At 38.4% G+C, this 16,755-nt stretch overlaps 1 protein-coding gene across 43 annotated transcripts in view; it reads right to left on the bottom strand.

Annotated features, from left to right (window-relative positions):
- NRXN1 (neurexin 1) overlaps positions 1 to 16,755 on the bottom strand; it is a 1,413,358-nt gene that overhangs the window by 1,229,762 nt on the left and 166,841 nt on the right. For 25 of the 43 annotated variants that reach the window (XM_075595877.1, XM_075595924.1, XM_075595891.1 and 22 more), the window contains exon 3: positions 2,731 to 2,748. The exons of the other annotated variants lie outside the window; for them this stretch is intronic. In XM_075595877.1, coding sequence (XP_075451992.1) covers positions 2,731 to 2,748 — 18 coding nt within the window. The remainder of the gene's footprint in view (positions 1 to 2,730; positions 2,749 to 16,755) is intronic. 43 annotated transcript variants of the gene reach the window in all.

Here is a 16,755-nt window from a genome sequence, read left to right on the forward strand (position 1 = left end):
GCCAATTTGGTGTACAAAATATAGTGGGCCATATGTATTGAGGAGTGTTCTGCCATACGGCACTTACCAACGCTGGAAGAAACCCTATAGTCCATTCAATAGGCTGTAAAGTTGATTCCAGCACCAGAAGATGCCTTATGGCACAAGCCTGCTTCATAAATATGGGCAGTATGATTGGTGTATGTCAATCTATCCCTATAAAGTCAGATTGGAACATGTGTATTCCATACATACTGTTCTCCAGAGTTTCAATTGCAATACATGTATTATCAGTTTCATTATAGTATATGTAATGTTATTTTTTATGACATGAAGGAGCCAAGCACTTAAATTGGGTGTGGCGCTGCATTTTGGATTTTACATTTTTATAGATTTACACTAGATAACATAGATTTACATTTGTGCGATACTAAATATGTGAAACTTACATTTCTTGAATCAGTTGGCAGATGTCCACATTGGACTATCTGTACTACAACAACATAATGTTGTACATATGGGTCATATACTTACCACCAAGTTTAATAGTATTGCTTTCACTCCAAAAATGGCACTACATGTGACAAGCCCCTTCTCCTCATACATGTTTAATACAGAATGGCTGTTGATATCACAATCTTTAAATAATTGAAACTGAATTTATTGAACAAGAAGCAAATCACAAATTGACAGTTTGGCAAGCTCACCCAATACATTCAGTAGCTATACCAAACTGTATTGTTTGAATGTGGTGATGACTTTCTTGATAAACAGCAACGTCAAAAATGCCAACATACATCTTTGTAGATCTCCAAATTTGTATTTCAGGGTTTATGCAGCAGATTAAATAAAATTAGGAGATTAAAAAACAGTTAATTACATATGTATTGCAGGCTTCTAAGCAGCTTTAAATAAGACATATGGGGATCTAGAGGGATGTACAATTGTTGGTATTTTTTTTCTTAAGAGTTTCATAAACAATTCCTGGGTTGCCTTATTTAACAAATATATTAAATTAGTGCATGTATACTGTACATAAAAAGCATAGAAAATCTATAACCGTAAGGTAAAGAAAGAACTGTATGAAGTCAAAAATTGGGAAAGAGGTAGAACAAAAGTGAAATGGGTATTGTATTTATTTCTGATCTAAAATGTTTTTAGTTAATTAACAGAGCAAAGATCACTCTTTCAGGTTCGACATAATAAAATCCAAAACCTGAAAATCCTTGATGAATGATCGCGTAAAGTCTTCCATACAAAAGTGTGGAAGAATAGATCCCTACACAATGCAATGATTTTGGTACAAGTGGTTAGAGAACTGCTATAATGACGTTACCTTTGTCATTTTTCTGTTTCATATATATATATATATATATATATATATATATATATATATATACAAACAAAAGACTGAGCCTGTAAGTGGGTGTACATATTAGACAAATGTTACACGTATATATAAAGGAATTTTAGAATTGCCCTTGATAGTATGGGCTATTTGAATAATAACGTGAATTCTAATAAGATGATGATTTAACCAAATGGATAATATATATAAATTGCCAATGAATGATATGTGTATGTCTATATATTGCTAATGTGTATATATTGCTAACTAAAAATGTGTGTGACTAAAAATAATATTAAACAAAATAAACAAGTGATAGTATTAAATGAAAATCAATATAAATATATGAACTGTATAGTAAAAGTCCAAAAGATGAATAAATCAATTGTTTGATGACACTGTAGTCAGGATACTGGCAGCCTTCCACAGAGAACCAACGAATTCCAAGCAGATCTGTACAAAAAACACAAAAAGAAAGCGCCCGATCCTAGTGCAATATGTCCAAAAAAATACACATTTAATATCCCTTAAAATTCCAACAAAATGGAAACTCACAAACAACAAAGTTAAAATAGCGTGTTATGAGGTATACTCATGCACCAAACGAGGACTCAGCTACTCAGCTCACTCGATCTATTCACCGCATGGAATCGCAATGCTCCTCTGGGTCTCCGTCCAGCAGGAACTCAGGGAGCGACCCAGTTACTCTTGATGTCCTCCGGGAACAAAACTGGCGTGTATTAGGTTCCGGGCAGAGCTGTGTACTGCGTGCAAGCTGATATTGCAGCCGATAACGTCTATGAGTCCAGGATGCCAAGGTGAGTAACCACACTAGCAACGCGACATACACCCTACGTGTTTCTTCACATTACGTGATTTCATCCCCTGATGAGTCCTCGTTTGGTGCATGAGTATACCTCATAACACGCTATTTTAACTTTGTTGTTTGTGAGTTTGCATTTTGCTGGAATTTTAAGGGATATTAAATATGTATTTTTTTGGACATATTGCTCTAGGATCGGGCGCTTTCTTTATGTGTTTTTTGTATATATATATATATATATATATATATATATATATATATATATATTTGTATAGGACTTCCATTAATAACTGGTTTGTTTTTTTTAAACCATCTACAAATGTGTTTAGAAATGTAGGAATGTTATACTAAATGTGCAAGTGTCTGCAACATTGCTGCATAGACTGCAGAAAGGACATGCTTGATGCACCAAAGTGGCTAATCTTATACAGTAAAAGTAATACAAATCCTACTACTTTGTTCATCAAATACTTTAATAATTAAAAAATACTTACCATTTCTAACGAGAGAGATATGATTAGAAGAAAAAAAAGGAAAAGAAAGAGAGCTAGGGAAAATATAAAAGGTAGAACGCACCCACCTTCTACATAGTTGTCTTCTGAAAGCACACGACAGGGAAGGAGAGAAAAGGAAAACATTCAGTAAGCAGCATGCAGACTGGAACTTGCCATTGCATGTCTTCCTCATGCAAGGCCTCAAACACGACATGCAAATGCCCAATTGCTACCATTCAAAGGGATAAATAAAAGCAACAGGGGAGGATATGTTCCTTTCATATTACAGTATGCAGTTTGTGACATGAGCAAAATCATTTGTCCATTTCTGCAATAATGACACTAAGTGGCTATTTTCCAGTTCGCACGCTATTAATGTTCAATTTTCTGCAGGTTTTGTTAGCTTTTGTTAAACCAACAAAATACTTTTTACGTAGATGTTGTATATGCTGTAAGATATTTCAAGACTGCATATGCCCAGTGTTCTCAATAAACTGAATATACCCCTTAGGCTCTTTTCCATTTTATCGCAAAGATCAATCCACGTTTTGAGTGTAAATAGCTATTATTACTTGTTAACAGATATTCACTTGAAAGGTTATTAATAAATGGCGTTGTCTATTACATGCTAATCTGTGTACTCAGAAGTTCATTTAAAAGACAATTTTGGGGCAGATTCACTAAAGCCCGTCTTGGATTAATGCACCAGAACAGGCGTTTCCTGGCATTGGCTAGAACGGTAATTTATACCTGTTTGGGTGCATGAAATTTCAGGGGATCTTAATTAATCTGCCCCTTAAATGTACAGTATGCCCTTTTTATGTAGACAAAATAAAAGATTATTATAAACGGAAACTAATACCGTTTTCATTGGAACCAACAGAGCTAAAAAAAAAAAATCTTAGATTTTTTCTACAATTACAAGAAAATATATTTCTGAGAATATTTAACAATTTAGGATACTCTTAATTAACTTGTAAATCAAGCCTTCATAAACCAGGTCTTAATGGTATTTTTAAAAGCATAAAAGTGTTAGAACTGAATATTCGTCTGCAATCTTGCTACAGTGCCCTGTTACTTAAAATCTCATTAGCTACTTACTGCTGACCAAATTCAATAAATGGTGAAGTTAATCGCTGTCTAGTGATTTTATGCTAAAAAAGTATTTACCCTTTTATATATTTTGCTTATGTGTATAACTGAAGTTGTTTTAAGGTTTACTTGTGATGCTATAAAACTGGATTTAATTAGCTATGGTTAATATAGTCCATAATTTGTTTCTATATATCATTGGTTGCAATCACACAGGAATTGGGAATTCAGTGTCCACAATGTACATTCACAAAATACTACGTGTAGCAGTGGCTTACACCAGCACTGAGGATATTTTAGAGCAGTACAGGTACTAACGTGCACTAGGGGGTAAAACACTTAAATGCTGACACATAATCATGTTCTTCATTAAACAATATTAATAATATATATATTTATATATAGCGCTGACAGTGTATGCAATTACACATAATTAGTCCCTTCTATAGAGCTTACCATCTAAGGAAGGGGTGGAAAACCTCAAGGTCCTCAAGTCCTCAAGGGCCACTTACAGGTCAGGTTTTCAGGATATCTCTGCTTCAGCCCAGGTCCAAGACTGAGCCACTGATTGAGCCACCTGTGTTGAAGCAGGGATATCCTGAAAATCTGACCTGTTGGTCTCCCTTGAGGACTAGAGTTAGCCACCCCTGATACGGTAAGGTGACCTGCCCACGGTCACAAGGATCTGACACACTGCTTTCACAGTCAGTGGTGGTAATGTATCAAGGCAAATTTGGAGCACAATTGATGCAAATAGTGTAATTTCCATCTTGCATCTTTATGCATCAATGTATCAAGGACTTTGCTTTAGGTTTTTGCTGTTTGCATCCCCCTGCGATTAGGGGGGTTACAATAGGAGTTAGGGAGGCGGTACATTACATTTTTTTATATATTGTATTTCTTTCAAACAAATCTGCCAGATCTGAGGTGCCACAAACTCTTCTGGCCAACAACTTGAAAACGGAAGCAGAAAGTGGACTGGTTTTTAAATTAGTTGTAGCTTAATTGGGAATCCTAGTTGTGATATTGGCTAACAGCATTTCTAAACTGTGTTTTAAAAAAGTGCAATGGAAGTTTCACACACTTTAACAAACTCCTTAAGACCTAGGTTTGTTTGATTAGCATACAAAGCCACTTATATTTTCTACTCCCACTTCTCCATGCTACTTTGATTCATCACCTCTCAGTTGCTCCTTCAATATAACAGATAACATCCACCATACATAAAGATCCATCTCTAACATTGATCTGCCTAATGCAAAGCAACTGTCCATTTACTCAAATATGTTGCTGGAGAACAATTACAATTGTACACAGCTGGCCCACCTTCATCTTTGGAACTGGCCAACTCATTGCCAGACGTCCCCCTTTTTTCGTTTTTATGTGCTCGTTTAATTTACCTATCACAACCCCCCACCCACCCTTTTAATGTCTCCCCGCTTTCTGCAATTCCACTCTCTCCTACTGTATGTCATAGCACTTTCTTACTGCTCCTAAACATTTCCAGACCTCCGCATCAGGCTCACATTTTATTTGTACTCCTTTTATCTAATTTCTCCATCACTGCACGCACATAAACATCACTCCATATTTAAAACCACTAAGTCCTTTGTCTCTTTTTCCTTTCCCCTTTGATAGTGGAATTCCTATTGTTTGTAACACACACTTATTCAATTATCTATTTCCACTTCAATATCCTAACCTTTTGGCCTTCACAGAGACCTGGTTCAGCCCAACCTACAGTACAATGCTTCGCTGTTTGAAATTTTGTTTAATGTGTTGCGTCTTGTTAGATACAATTTCAATTACACTGCAATGATGTGCATTTTTAATTATAACTAGTATCACTATATATATAAAAAAATTATTAGTGTAACAATAATATATACACACACACACACACACACACACACACACACACACATATATATATATATATATATATATATATATATATATATATGTATATATATATTATATACATACTCATACATACATACAGTTGTGTGAAAAAGAAAGTACACCCTCTTTGAATTCTATGGTTTAACATATCAGGACATAATAACAATCATCTGTTCCTTAGCAGGTCTTAAAATTAGGTAAATCCAACCTCGATGAACAACAACACATGACATATTACACCATGTCATGATTTATTTAACAAAAAATAAAGTCAAAATGGAGAAGCTATGTGTGAAAAACTAAGAACACCCTTATTGCTTCCATAGGAATTAAGATTATAAGTAGCAGATAGGTGCTGCTAATCAAATACCCTTGATTAATTGATCAGCAAGTGTGACGACCTCTATAAAAGCCAACGTATTAGCAGTTTGCTGGTCTTGAGCATTCAGGTGTGTGTTAACACAATGCCAAGGAGGAAAGACATCAGCAATGATCTTAGAGAAGCAACTGTTGCTGCCCATCAATCTGGGAAGGGTTATAAGGCCATTTCCAAATAATTTAAAGTCCATCATTCTAGAGTGAGAAATATTATTCAAAAGTGGAAAACATTCAAGACAATTGCCAATCTTCCCAGGAGTGGACATCCCAGCAAATTTACCCAAGGTCAGGCCATGCAATGCTCAGAGAAATTGCAAAAAAAACAAGAGTTACATCACAGACTCTACAGGCCTCAGTTAGCATGTTAAACGTTAAAGTTCATGAGAGTACAATTAGAAAAAGACTGAACAAGTATGGTTTGTTTGGAAGGGTTGCCAGGAGAAAGCCTCTTCTCTCTAAAAAGAACATGTCAGCATGGCTTAGGTTTGCAAACCACAAGACTTCTGGAACAATTTCCTTTGGACAGACGAGACCAAAGTGGAGATGTTTGGCCATAATGCACAGCGTCACGATTGGCGAAAACCAAACACAGCATATCAGCACAAACACCTCATACCAACTGTCAAGCATGGTGGTGGAGGGGTGATGATTTGGGCTTGTTTTGCGGCCACAGGACCTGTGAACCTTGCAGTCATTGAGTCGACCATGATCTCCTCTGTATAGCAAAGTATTCTAGAGTCAAATGTGAGGCCATCTGTCCGACAGCTAAAGCTTGGCTGAAATTGGGTCATGCAACAGGACAATGATCCCAAGCACACCAGCAAATCTACAACAGAATGGCTGAAAAAGAAATGAATCAAGGTGTTGCAATGGCCCAGTCAAAGTCCAGACCTTAACCCGATTGAAATGCTGTGGCTGGACCTTAAGAGAGCTGTGCATAAACCAATGCCACAAGCCTCAATGAACTGAAGCAACGTTGTAAAAAAGAGTGGGCCAAAATTAATCAACAACGATGTGAGAGACTGATAAAGTCATACAGAAAACGATTACTTCAAGTTATTGCTGCTAAAGGTGGTTCTAAAAGCTATTGAATCATATGGTATACTTAGTTTTTCACACATGGCTTCTCCATTTTGGCTTTATTTTTGTTAAATAAAGCATGACACGATGTAATATGTAATGTGTTGTTGTTCATCTGAGGTTGTATTTACCTAATTTTAAGACCTGCTAAGGAACAGATGATTGTTATTATGTCCTGATATGTAAAACCATAGAATTCAAAGAGGCTGTACTTTCTTTTTCACATCACTGTATGTATCAGTTTAGAAAGAATGAAACATGAGCTGACTGTAATTAGTGGAAATAAGAATGATAAAGAAAACCACCACCAGTAAAATTAATCTATTATACACCAAAATAACCAATTAAAATCCATGATAATATAATCTGAACAATTATTCAAAAAAAGTTGCTAGAATCATGGTGCTCACCAGAAAAACAAACTGTTGATGAAGAAAAGTACTTCAAGACATGTATATCTTACTCAATCAAGGATCCCCCTTTCTGTTACAAAAATGCCTGGTGAGGTGCTTCATATCAAACCCTGTACTTGTTTAGATCCAAACAGAAGAAGCTAAAAATAAAAAAAAAGTGCAGGGAAATGCCAATAGTGTTATATTGTAGTGGCAAAATGATAACAGATACAGTGGTTCTGTAAGTATTGCACTCAGATACAAACAATTTAAAACAGCTCATCAAACGGTATACAGTATCTCAAAGTCCTTGATTCCGTCCTCTGTTGCATGTTCAGACAAGAGGCTTGTCAGCATAAGTCCCACATATTACTGATCCACAAAGCCAAGCACCTTTGGATGGAAGACATAAGGGACATCAGAGTCCCACAAGCAAACAAGGTCAAAGCCAAACAGCAGTGCTGCATGTTTTGTGGAATGTCGGACGCCTTCCCTTGATAAAGGGGCCATTCTATAAACCATGTAGGGTTGCTATTCAGTCGTGACCTCATTTGCCTGCAGGAGTCTGATGACCCTTGGTGGCTACCATCCATAGATGCTTGCCTGGGAGAGCAGTACTCTGTTGGCTTGTGCCAGCAACCCCTTCGTCAGACCACACAATGGAGAACAGGACCAGGAACAGTGAGAAATTGTGTCTGCTGTTTGATGAGCTATTTTAAATTGTTTCTATTTGTGTGCAATACTTACCTTGTATCTGTGGTCATTGTGTCAATACAACCTAACACTATTGGCTTTTCCTCACACTTTTTCGCTCTTCTTTCTGGAAATATGTGTGTGTGTGTGTGTGTGTGTGTGTCTGTGTATATATATATTCCGTAGCTTGCACTCAATGTCATTCTATGTTAGGCAGATGCTAGTCTCACATACATACAGTATACATATAAGTATATAAATATATGTTTTAAGTGGCACAAATCCACTTTATATTAAAAAGCAATCAATATTATTCATACATTGTAGTTGAAATATTAGTATATCTAAAAGGTTTCCTGTTTACAAAAAGAGACCTAATATATAAACCCCTCTTTTGTTAGCATAAACTGTGATATCTCTAAGCTTTTATTGAATACAGTACAGATATACTGTAACACGTTTCTATTTTTGTTTTGCATTCAAGGGAGCTCTACTGTAGTGGTTAATTTCTTCTTCTGATACATTGAAGTTCACAGGTGTGTGGGAAGTTCTAAAATTGTAAAATAGAAAAATTGAAACAATGTCATAACTAAGATGGGATATAATATTGTAATTATGCTTAAATGTATACCCAGGAATTGTTACCTACCCACAGTTCTAGTGGGCATCAATGTTACACTTACATTCTTTTAGTATACCTGATTAAAAAAATTAAACTATTTTAGCTCTTTAAAAGTAATTGTTTTTCTATTGGAAATCTTATTAAACAATAGTAGTTCTACATATTCTTTGAAACCTTGAAAAGGTTATATTTTTTAGCCACCACAGATAATTATTGCTCATGGTCATGGCTGCAAAACAGCCAATTATCCATTTTCTTTCAAAACAGGTTTTAGTATGTACCTGGCCTTCCTCATTAATTAAAAAAGTGCACATGTAAAAAGCCTATTTCATTTTGATTCTACCCATGTAAAAGATAAACCTATTTCATTGTAATTTAAAAAGAGATTTGTATTTGTGTATATTTTACTATACACTATCTTAATATATATTACTTGAGCTTGCTACAATACATATATATTGTTTAATATTTGATCATTCTTTATTAGTAATAATAATAATAATAAAATAACAATAATAATAATATTTTCTTGTATAGCACTGCTAGTTTTATGTAGTGCTTTACAGAGACATTTTGAAGACACAGTCCCTGTCCCGTGGAGCTTACAATCTATGTTTTTGGTGCCTGAGGCACAAGGAGGTAAAGTGACTTGCCCAAGGTCACAAGGAGCCAACACTGGGAATTGAACCAGGTTCCCCTGTCTCCAACTCAGTGCAAGTCAGTGTCTTTACTCACTGAGCCACTCCCTCTATTATTATCAGTATTATTATTATTATTATTATTATTATTATTATTATTATTATTATTATAATCATTCATAATATACTTTAAACATTTCAAAATGGATTAGATTATGTACTGTATTAAATCAAGAAATTATAGATATTTAATAGTTGATAAGTGAACAATAAGAACAATGAACCCTTCTCGCTTTCTGGGGTAAAATGTGTAAAATGTATGTGTTCTCTAAATACAAAATGCATTCCTTCTTTCAGTGCAGACCTATCATGTTTTATATAGTTATAATTAGAATTTGCATTCTTCCATACTAATTGTTTACTGAGGTTTGAGAACAGAAAAATAACAGTTTACAGAAGTTCAGTTGGTTCCCTGTGTCATTCAGTTGTTCCCTTTTAAAAAAAGTGAAGTAAAAAGTAAATTGGTATGAAAAAAAGGTATGGTGGCTAATTAAAAAGTGACATAAACATACATTTTATTTTGAATGTGTTGGGCAAAACTATTAAAGAAAATGAAGTTGCTTGTTACAGTAACTTGAAGAACAATTTAACAAGTCGTCTTTATAGTAAGAAACATGTTTAATTTGTTTCAGAAAATGTATTTCCTTCTCCTTCTTTTGACTGAAACTTAAATAAAATATGTTTCTTCAGCAACTACTTCATGTTGGTGTGTGTGTGTATGTATATATCCATGTCAAAATTGTTTTGAAGCAAAAAGTGGCACGGTGTGCTCATTTGCAAGTCATTTCCCAGAATCCCTTACTGCAGTGGAAGCACTGTATGCTGGGCAATAATGGTGAAAGGCAGGGTTGCAGATCTGTCTAAGAAATGCAAATGAGCACACAGTAATATTTCCATTTGCTATACAGATGCAGCGGCCATAATTTTACGAAATCACGCAGTTTATACCTCAGAATACCCATGTGATGGCGCGGGATTACTTCCAACCGTACCGCCTTAAGACGCGAGTGCAGGCGAGTGAATAAAATGGCCTTTTAGTGTTCTGGCTTTTAAACACCTTAATTTGACACAGTAGCACACTAGCACAGTACTGTACACATTAATTCATTTCATTGCACATAATTCCACACAAGCCATAACATTCAAAAAAAGCAACCGCAATAAACACGTGTGCCTGGGGCGATTGGCCGCATTCATACCACATGGAGTACAGCAGCGCACATGAAAACAGCGCCGCGATGCCTTAAAATAGTGGCTGCTGCATCTGTATGCTTTACAGTGGAGGGTTTTTTGTAACTTTTTTTTACCCACCATAACTTAAATAATATATATATTTCCCCTCCATATATAATCATTATCTTCAGCTCTTGTAGATCCACTATTAGATGAAGGCTTCCCCAATAATTTTCCAGGGTGCTCCTTTTTCCATGTTGCTCCAGCCAATTTTTTTTATTCCATCCTCCCATCTTACTTTTGGTTGTCATACTGTATCTTGGTCTTTTGAGATCCCTTGAAATCAAGTTGAGTACAGTCTTTCTCCAACGATAGTAATTTTTTCTTGCAATATGTCAGGCACAATGCCATATTCATTTCTTCACCCTTGTGATGATCTTACAGACTTTTGTTGCTTCTGAACCAATTTATTTTTTCCTGTCTCTTCGGGTAATGCCCAAGATACACATCTTTATACGTCTTTGAGTTGTCTCAAACTTCTGAATCTATCTTCATATTAGGTATCAAACAGAACAATGCAAGGTGTTGTTGAGAATTAGTATGAAGCCTATTGATATAGGTTTAATAGGGAGAATGTAAATCTATCTCAGAGTATTCTCAAATGTGCATAGCTCTAAGTCACAGCGATCTGCGTGCATACTTAGAGAACACAAGTAGGTAATAATGTTGTGGTTTGTCAGAACGCAACAGTGTAGTCAGTGTGGGGGAGCAGATAGCATCCTCCCAGCAGAGAAGTGGGTTGGTTAAATCGATTGCTTCCCCTCTCCACTTGATGCTTAAAATCTGTTTTGCATCAAATGGAACACACACAGAGGGCCAAAAACTGTATATCCCCTCCATGATTCAGATGAATTAATATGAAACCTCTGATCGTGAAATATAATTACTAAAATTGTGAATACTCATTATGTATATCTTTAGGGTTGGCAGCATAATATAATGGATTAACTGCCCAGTGCTTGCACAGCTGCAGGGTGGAACAGTGAAAGTGATCCTAATTGAACATTTCATATAAAGTAATCTGTAGCAAAGATCAGGTCTCTATAGAAGTCCCTCACACTGGAGCCCTACAATATAGAGGGGTTGAGAGATATGGATGGGTGAAGGGAATCTCTGTAAGTAATTTTAAACTCAAATCTCGCTGTCCTCATTACTGAAAACCAGATCTAAACACTATAAACCAAATAGGTTTGTAAAACAGAGTGGAAATTGCTATGGCGATCAATCACTACAACTGCAAGAATGTGTACTAAAAGACAGCTGATGCACAGTTTGCAGGAGCTACGAGATATGCCCGCCTGGGATAAACACCGCTGGACAAATGGAGCCCTCATGCACCCGACGTTCATTTTGCTTTGCATGTCAGCTTCTTCTGGGTGGGGTCTTGCTGACATTCATATGGAGGCCCACCTTCTTACTTGCTTTGACAAGTTCTCTGATTTGCTGCTGGAGGTCTTTGGAACTTACTGCCAATTGTAGGCAACTCAAGTATTCGCTATTCTGTTTTGCCAATTTACCGTCGTGTTGAAAAATTCTTTAAGTGTTGCTGTGAAAAGCTTTGGTGACATGAAGTTGCACACCCATGCTTATCCTTATCTTGCAAAAAACAAAAAAAACTAATGCTACATCGAATGTGACAAAATACATAGTTAAATATGTCAATGTTAGTATTCTCATGAGTAAGGGTCATTTAGTTAAACCCTTTGGCCAAAGCATTATAAGCCTGCAGCCACTTCACAGCATGACCAGTATGCGGGTCCTAAGACTACCTGTGAAAATTCTCATTTACCTCTACAGTGGAGGGAGAATGGTCTAAGTGGACTGTCCTGCACAAGTACATGGAAAATCCTGCGACTTAAAAAGTGGGGAGGGGTGATCTTAAAAGTAGGGAGGAGGGGCCACAAATCTACATCCAACTGTTACCAGTTGAAAATGTAAATGAATGAACACACAATCCCATATATATATATTCTCCCTACCAGTTGAAAATGTAAATGAATGAACTATATATATATATATATATATATATATATATATATATATATATATATATATATATATATACCCCATTTCCTCGATTCTAAGACGCCATCGATTCTAAGAGGCACCCTTGATTTAATAAAAAAATTTGGGGGGAAAAAACATTATATTAAATATCCAGAATTTTTTTCTGGGGGGGAGAGAGAGAGGGGGGGGGAGGGGTTAGAGGGTAGGAAGGGGGGAGAGAATGGTGGAAGGAGAGGAGAGAGGGGGGGAGAATGGGGGGAGGGGAGAGAGAGAAAAGGAGAGGGTTAGGAGGGAAGGGGGAGAGGGATAGGAGGGAAGGGGGGAGAGGGATAGGAGGGAAGGGGGAGAGGGATAGGAGGGAAGGGGGGAGAGGGATATGAGGGGAGGGGGAGAGGGATAGGAGGGAAAGGGGGGAGAGGGATAGGAGGGAAGGGGGGAGAGGGATAGGTGGGAAGGGTGGGGGAGATAGGAGGGAAGGGGGAGAGAGATATGAAGGATGGGGAGGAGAGAATGAATGACACACAGACAGACAGACACACACACAGAGATACACACACACAGCGATACACACACACAGAGATACACACACACAGAGATACACACACACACACACACACACACACACACACAGATACACACACACACAGAGATACACACACACACAGAGACAGACAGACAGACAGACACAGAGACAGGCAGACAGACAGACACACACACACAGACAGACACACACACACAGACAGACACACACACACACAGACAGACACACACACACAAACAGACACACACACACAGACAGACACACACACAGACAGACACACACACAGAGATCTATACACACACAGATATACACACACACACACACACACATCTTCTTCTGCACGTGCAGCTTACACAGAGATATGACAGGGGGGGGAGGGGCTGCTGTGAAGACATACCCCTGTCCCTGGGATCTCCACTGAACTCTCTGCACCTCATGGAGGGGGGGCGGCCATGATCTCTCTGCACTGAGGGGAGGAGGGGGGCACGTGATCGCAGACATTTTTGCTGCACACAGAAAACCTGGCAGGCATCTCCAGCAGCGCCCCCTGGCTGTTTTTTTTTTTTCCAATACATCGATTGTAACACGCAGAGCTATGCCAGCCACGAGAAAAAGGGAAAAAACCTGCGTCTTGCAATCGAGGAAATACGGTATATATATATATATATATATATATATATATATATATATGTGTGTGTGTGTGTTCATTCAGTTAGATTTTCACCTGGTATCAGGTTTTTGGAGGTTCCATTCTAAGGATATCTATTGCATTGCTCAATTGTTCTTGAATTTTCCTGTTCTGGAAGTAGAATGTACGGATTTTTTCTACTTCTTTACCAGCTTCTTTTACGATTGAGTTGTACTGTAATTAGATCTTCTCCAGGGACCTTCACATTATTCATGCTGTATTTTTGCCATAAATGTATTGGGGACAAGTTACACTTGTGGGATACTGATCTGTGATATCTAACAAGCTATAGTATGCATCATGTGAGGTGTACAAATTTTAAAATGGCCGGCCTTAATTACATTTGGGGTTGCATTATAACTACAAAGTATTATCCTGAGTTGTAGGATTACAAATAGAGTATTCTTAATTAAATGTAATGGAGGCGCTTGCTTATTGAAATAACAAAATTGAGTTCCTGCATATGCAGGTCTTGTGTCCCTATAGCACCACCATAGTTTAAGGACACAATGGATACTAGAAAACCATGCATTATATGACCCCTCGACCTTCAGCAACATCAATGTGCAGACACACATCACCATGTGTGCGAACGGCGGCCAGTAATCATGTAAGCGTTTTACTTCATGCCTAATAAGCCACAGCTGGACTACAGTATGTACAGTATATGCCGATTTTGGCATAGAAAGTAGTCCTCCAACTTCCTATCTAACTGCAGTCAATAGAGTACTGCAATAGGAACTTGTGACCTGAAATGTCGCTTTGATTGTATTTGCATTCATGATCGTCTACGACGTCTTTTTTAATTTTAAGACCCACCCTAAGACACACTTGCTTAAAGAAGCATATGAGAAGCACCGTGACTAATACTATACATATGATACATCAAGCTTGGCCACCTGCAGACGCACTTACCAGAATTCCCTCGTACTGTCTCTATACGTTCTTCCTACCTATTAGATTGTAAGCTCTTCAGAGCAGGGACTCCTCTCCCACAATGTTACATTTATGTTTGAAGCACTTATTCCCATGATCTGTTATTTGTATTTGTTATTTATATGATTGTCACATGTATGTGACGGATCGGGGGACTCGCGCTTCCCGGCGTGTTCCCGTCACCTCTCTTTCCACTGCCTCTAGCCCTCCCTCTTCCCTGCGTCCTCACTCTCTCCCTTCCTTTCCTCGCGGCCCTTCCTCTTCGGCGCGGTTGGCATACCCTGACGCGCGTTCAGGTCCCGTGCGCGTCCTCCGCAATGTGCGCGTGCGTTCGCAATCACTTACTCCCCTCCGCGGCACCCGCGGTCCCAGGCGTGCCTCTATTCCCCCAGCCTCCATATTACCTTGCTCCTCCGCCTCTCGTCCCTCTCGCCCTCATTGCCGAGCGCCTCCGCTCTGTGACACGCGCGGTGCACGCGCATAGTGCCCTTACAGTGGGCGCGTGCACACGCTCCAGTTATCTGCCGTCCCTAAATTCTAGCCCCGCCCCCCGTGGCTTACAAGCCATATCTCTTAATTATTTCCCTGTCTCCTCCCCTGCTCTCTCAGACCTATCTCTGCAATCCCCCACTCAAGCTTCTGCTCCTCCTCTCTTCCCTATTGGTTCCCCTTCTGTCCTCTTACTCATTGCTCTGCATAGCTTTCCTGTGACTGCTGTGTGTGCAGTGTCTATGCCTAGCTCCCTTTTTGTTTCAGCGCTGGTTCCTGTCCCTGCTCCTGTTTGGATTCCCCTGGCTTGAACTCGTGTACTGCTTTGGATTTGACTACTCTGCTTTCTCCTGCCCTTGAACCTTGGCTTGTGGACTTCACTACGCTGCTTTCTCCAACCCCTGAACACTGGCTTACGGACATCACTACGCTGCTCTCTCCAATCCTTGAACTCTGGCACACGGACATTACTCTCCGATCTCTGGCACCCCGGACTCTGCAAGTATACGTTAACCCTTTCTTACCAGGCCCGGCAATGCATTACCACACTCCGGGCACGCCCTCACTGCTGTGGGTGCGTGTTATACCCTTACCCCCCTCAGTACTGGGGACTGGCCAGGTCTGCGGGCATACAGGCCTCCAGTGTATTACTACTGTGAAGCGCTATGTACATTAATGGCGCTATATAAATAAGGACATACATACATACAATATTTCCCTATTTTGAGTGCTCTGGACAACCTTTATATATATTTATCTATATATCTTGTGTCTGGATAGGTGATCCAGGACCGTCCTATGTGTACCTACTTAACAGCTGAGTTGACATCCTCATTTTTCTAGTTTTATAATATAGAAGTGCCTTTGCTATAGTTCATTTTTGAGAAGCGAAAATATATATATATTATATATATATATATTATATATATATATATATATATACAGATGCCCCAGGCACCCATGTTTATCGCGGTTACTTTGTTTGAATTTCATGGATTGTGTGCAATTAAATGCAATGAAATGAATTGTAATGTGTACAGTACTGTGCTACTGTGTCAACTTCAGGTGTTTAAAAACCAGAACACTAGAATGCCATTTTCTATACTCGCCTGCACTCGCATCTTAAGGTGGTACGGTTGGAAGAAATCACGCGCCATGACATTATTCCGAGGTATACGAATTCCGAGGTATTCGAATAACGGCTCCTGCATCTGTATACACATACTTTACATACAGTATATAAAGAAGCAATTCCTCCTTCCAGCCCTCAGTCATTTACCTTTTTAGGTGCCAGTAAAATACAAATAGGAAGCTGCAACATCATGATCTGATGACATTGTGACTTCTTATTGGCCTGTTG

Source organism: Ascaphus truei, chromosome 4, assembly GCF_040206685.1.
Source record: "Ascaphus truei isolate aAscTru1 chromosome 4, aAscTru1.hap1, whole genome shotgun sequence".
NCBI classification, from domain to species: domain Eukaryota; kingdom Metazoa; phylum Chordata; class Amphibia; order Anura; family Ascaphidae; genus Ascaphus; species Ascaphus truei.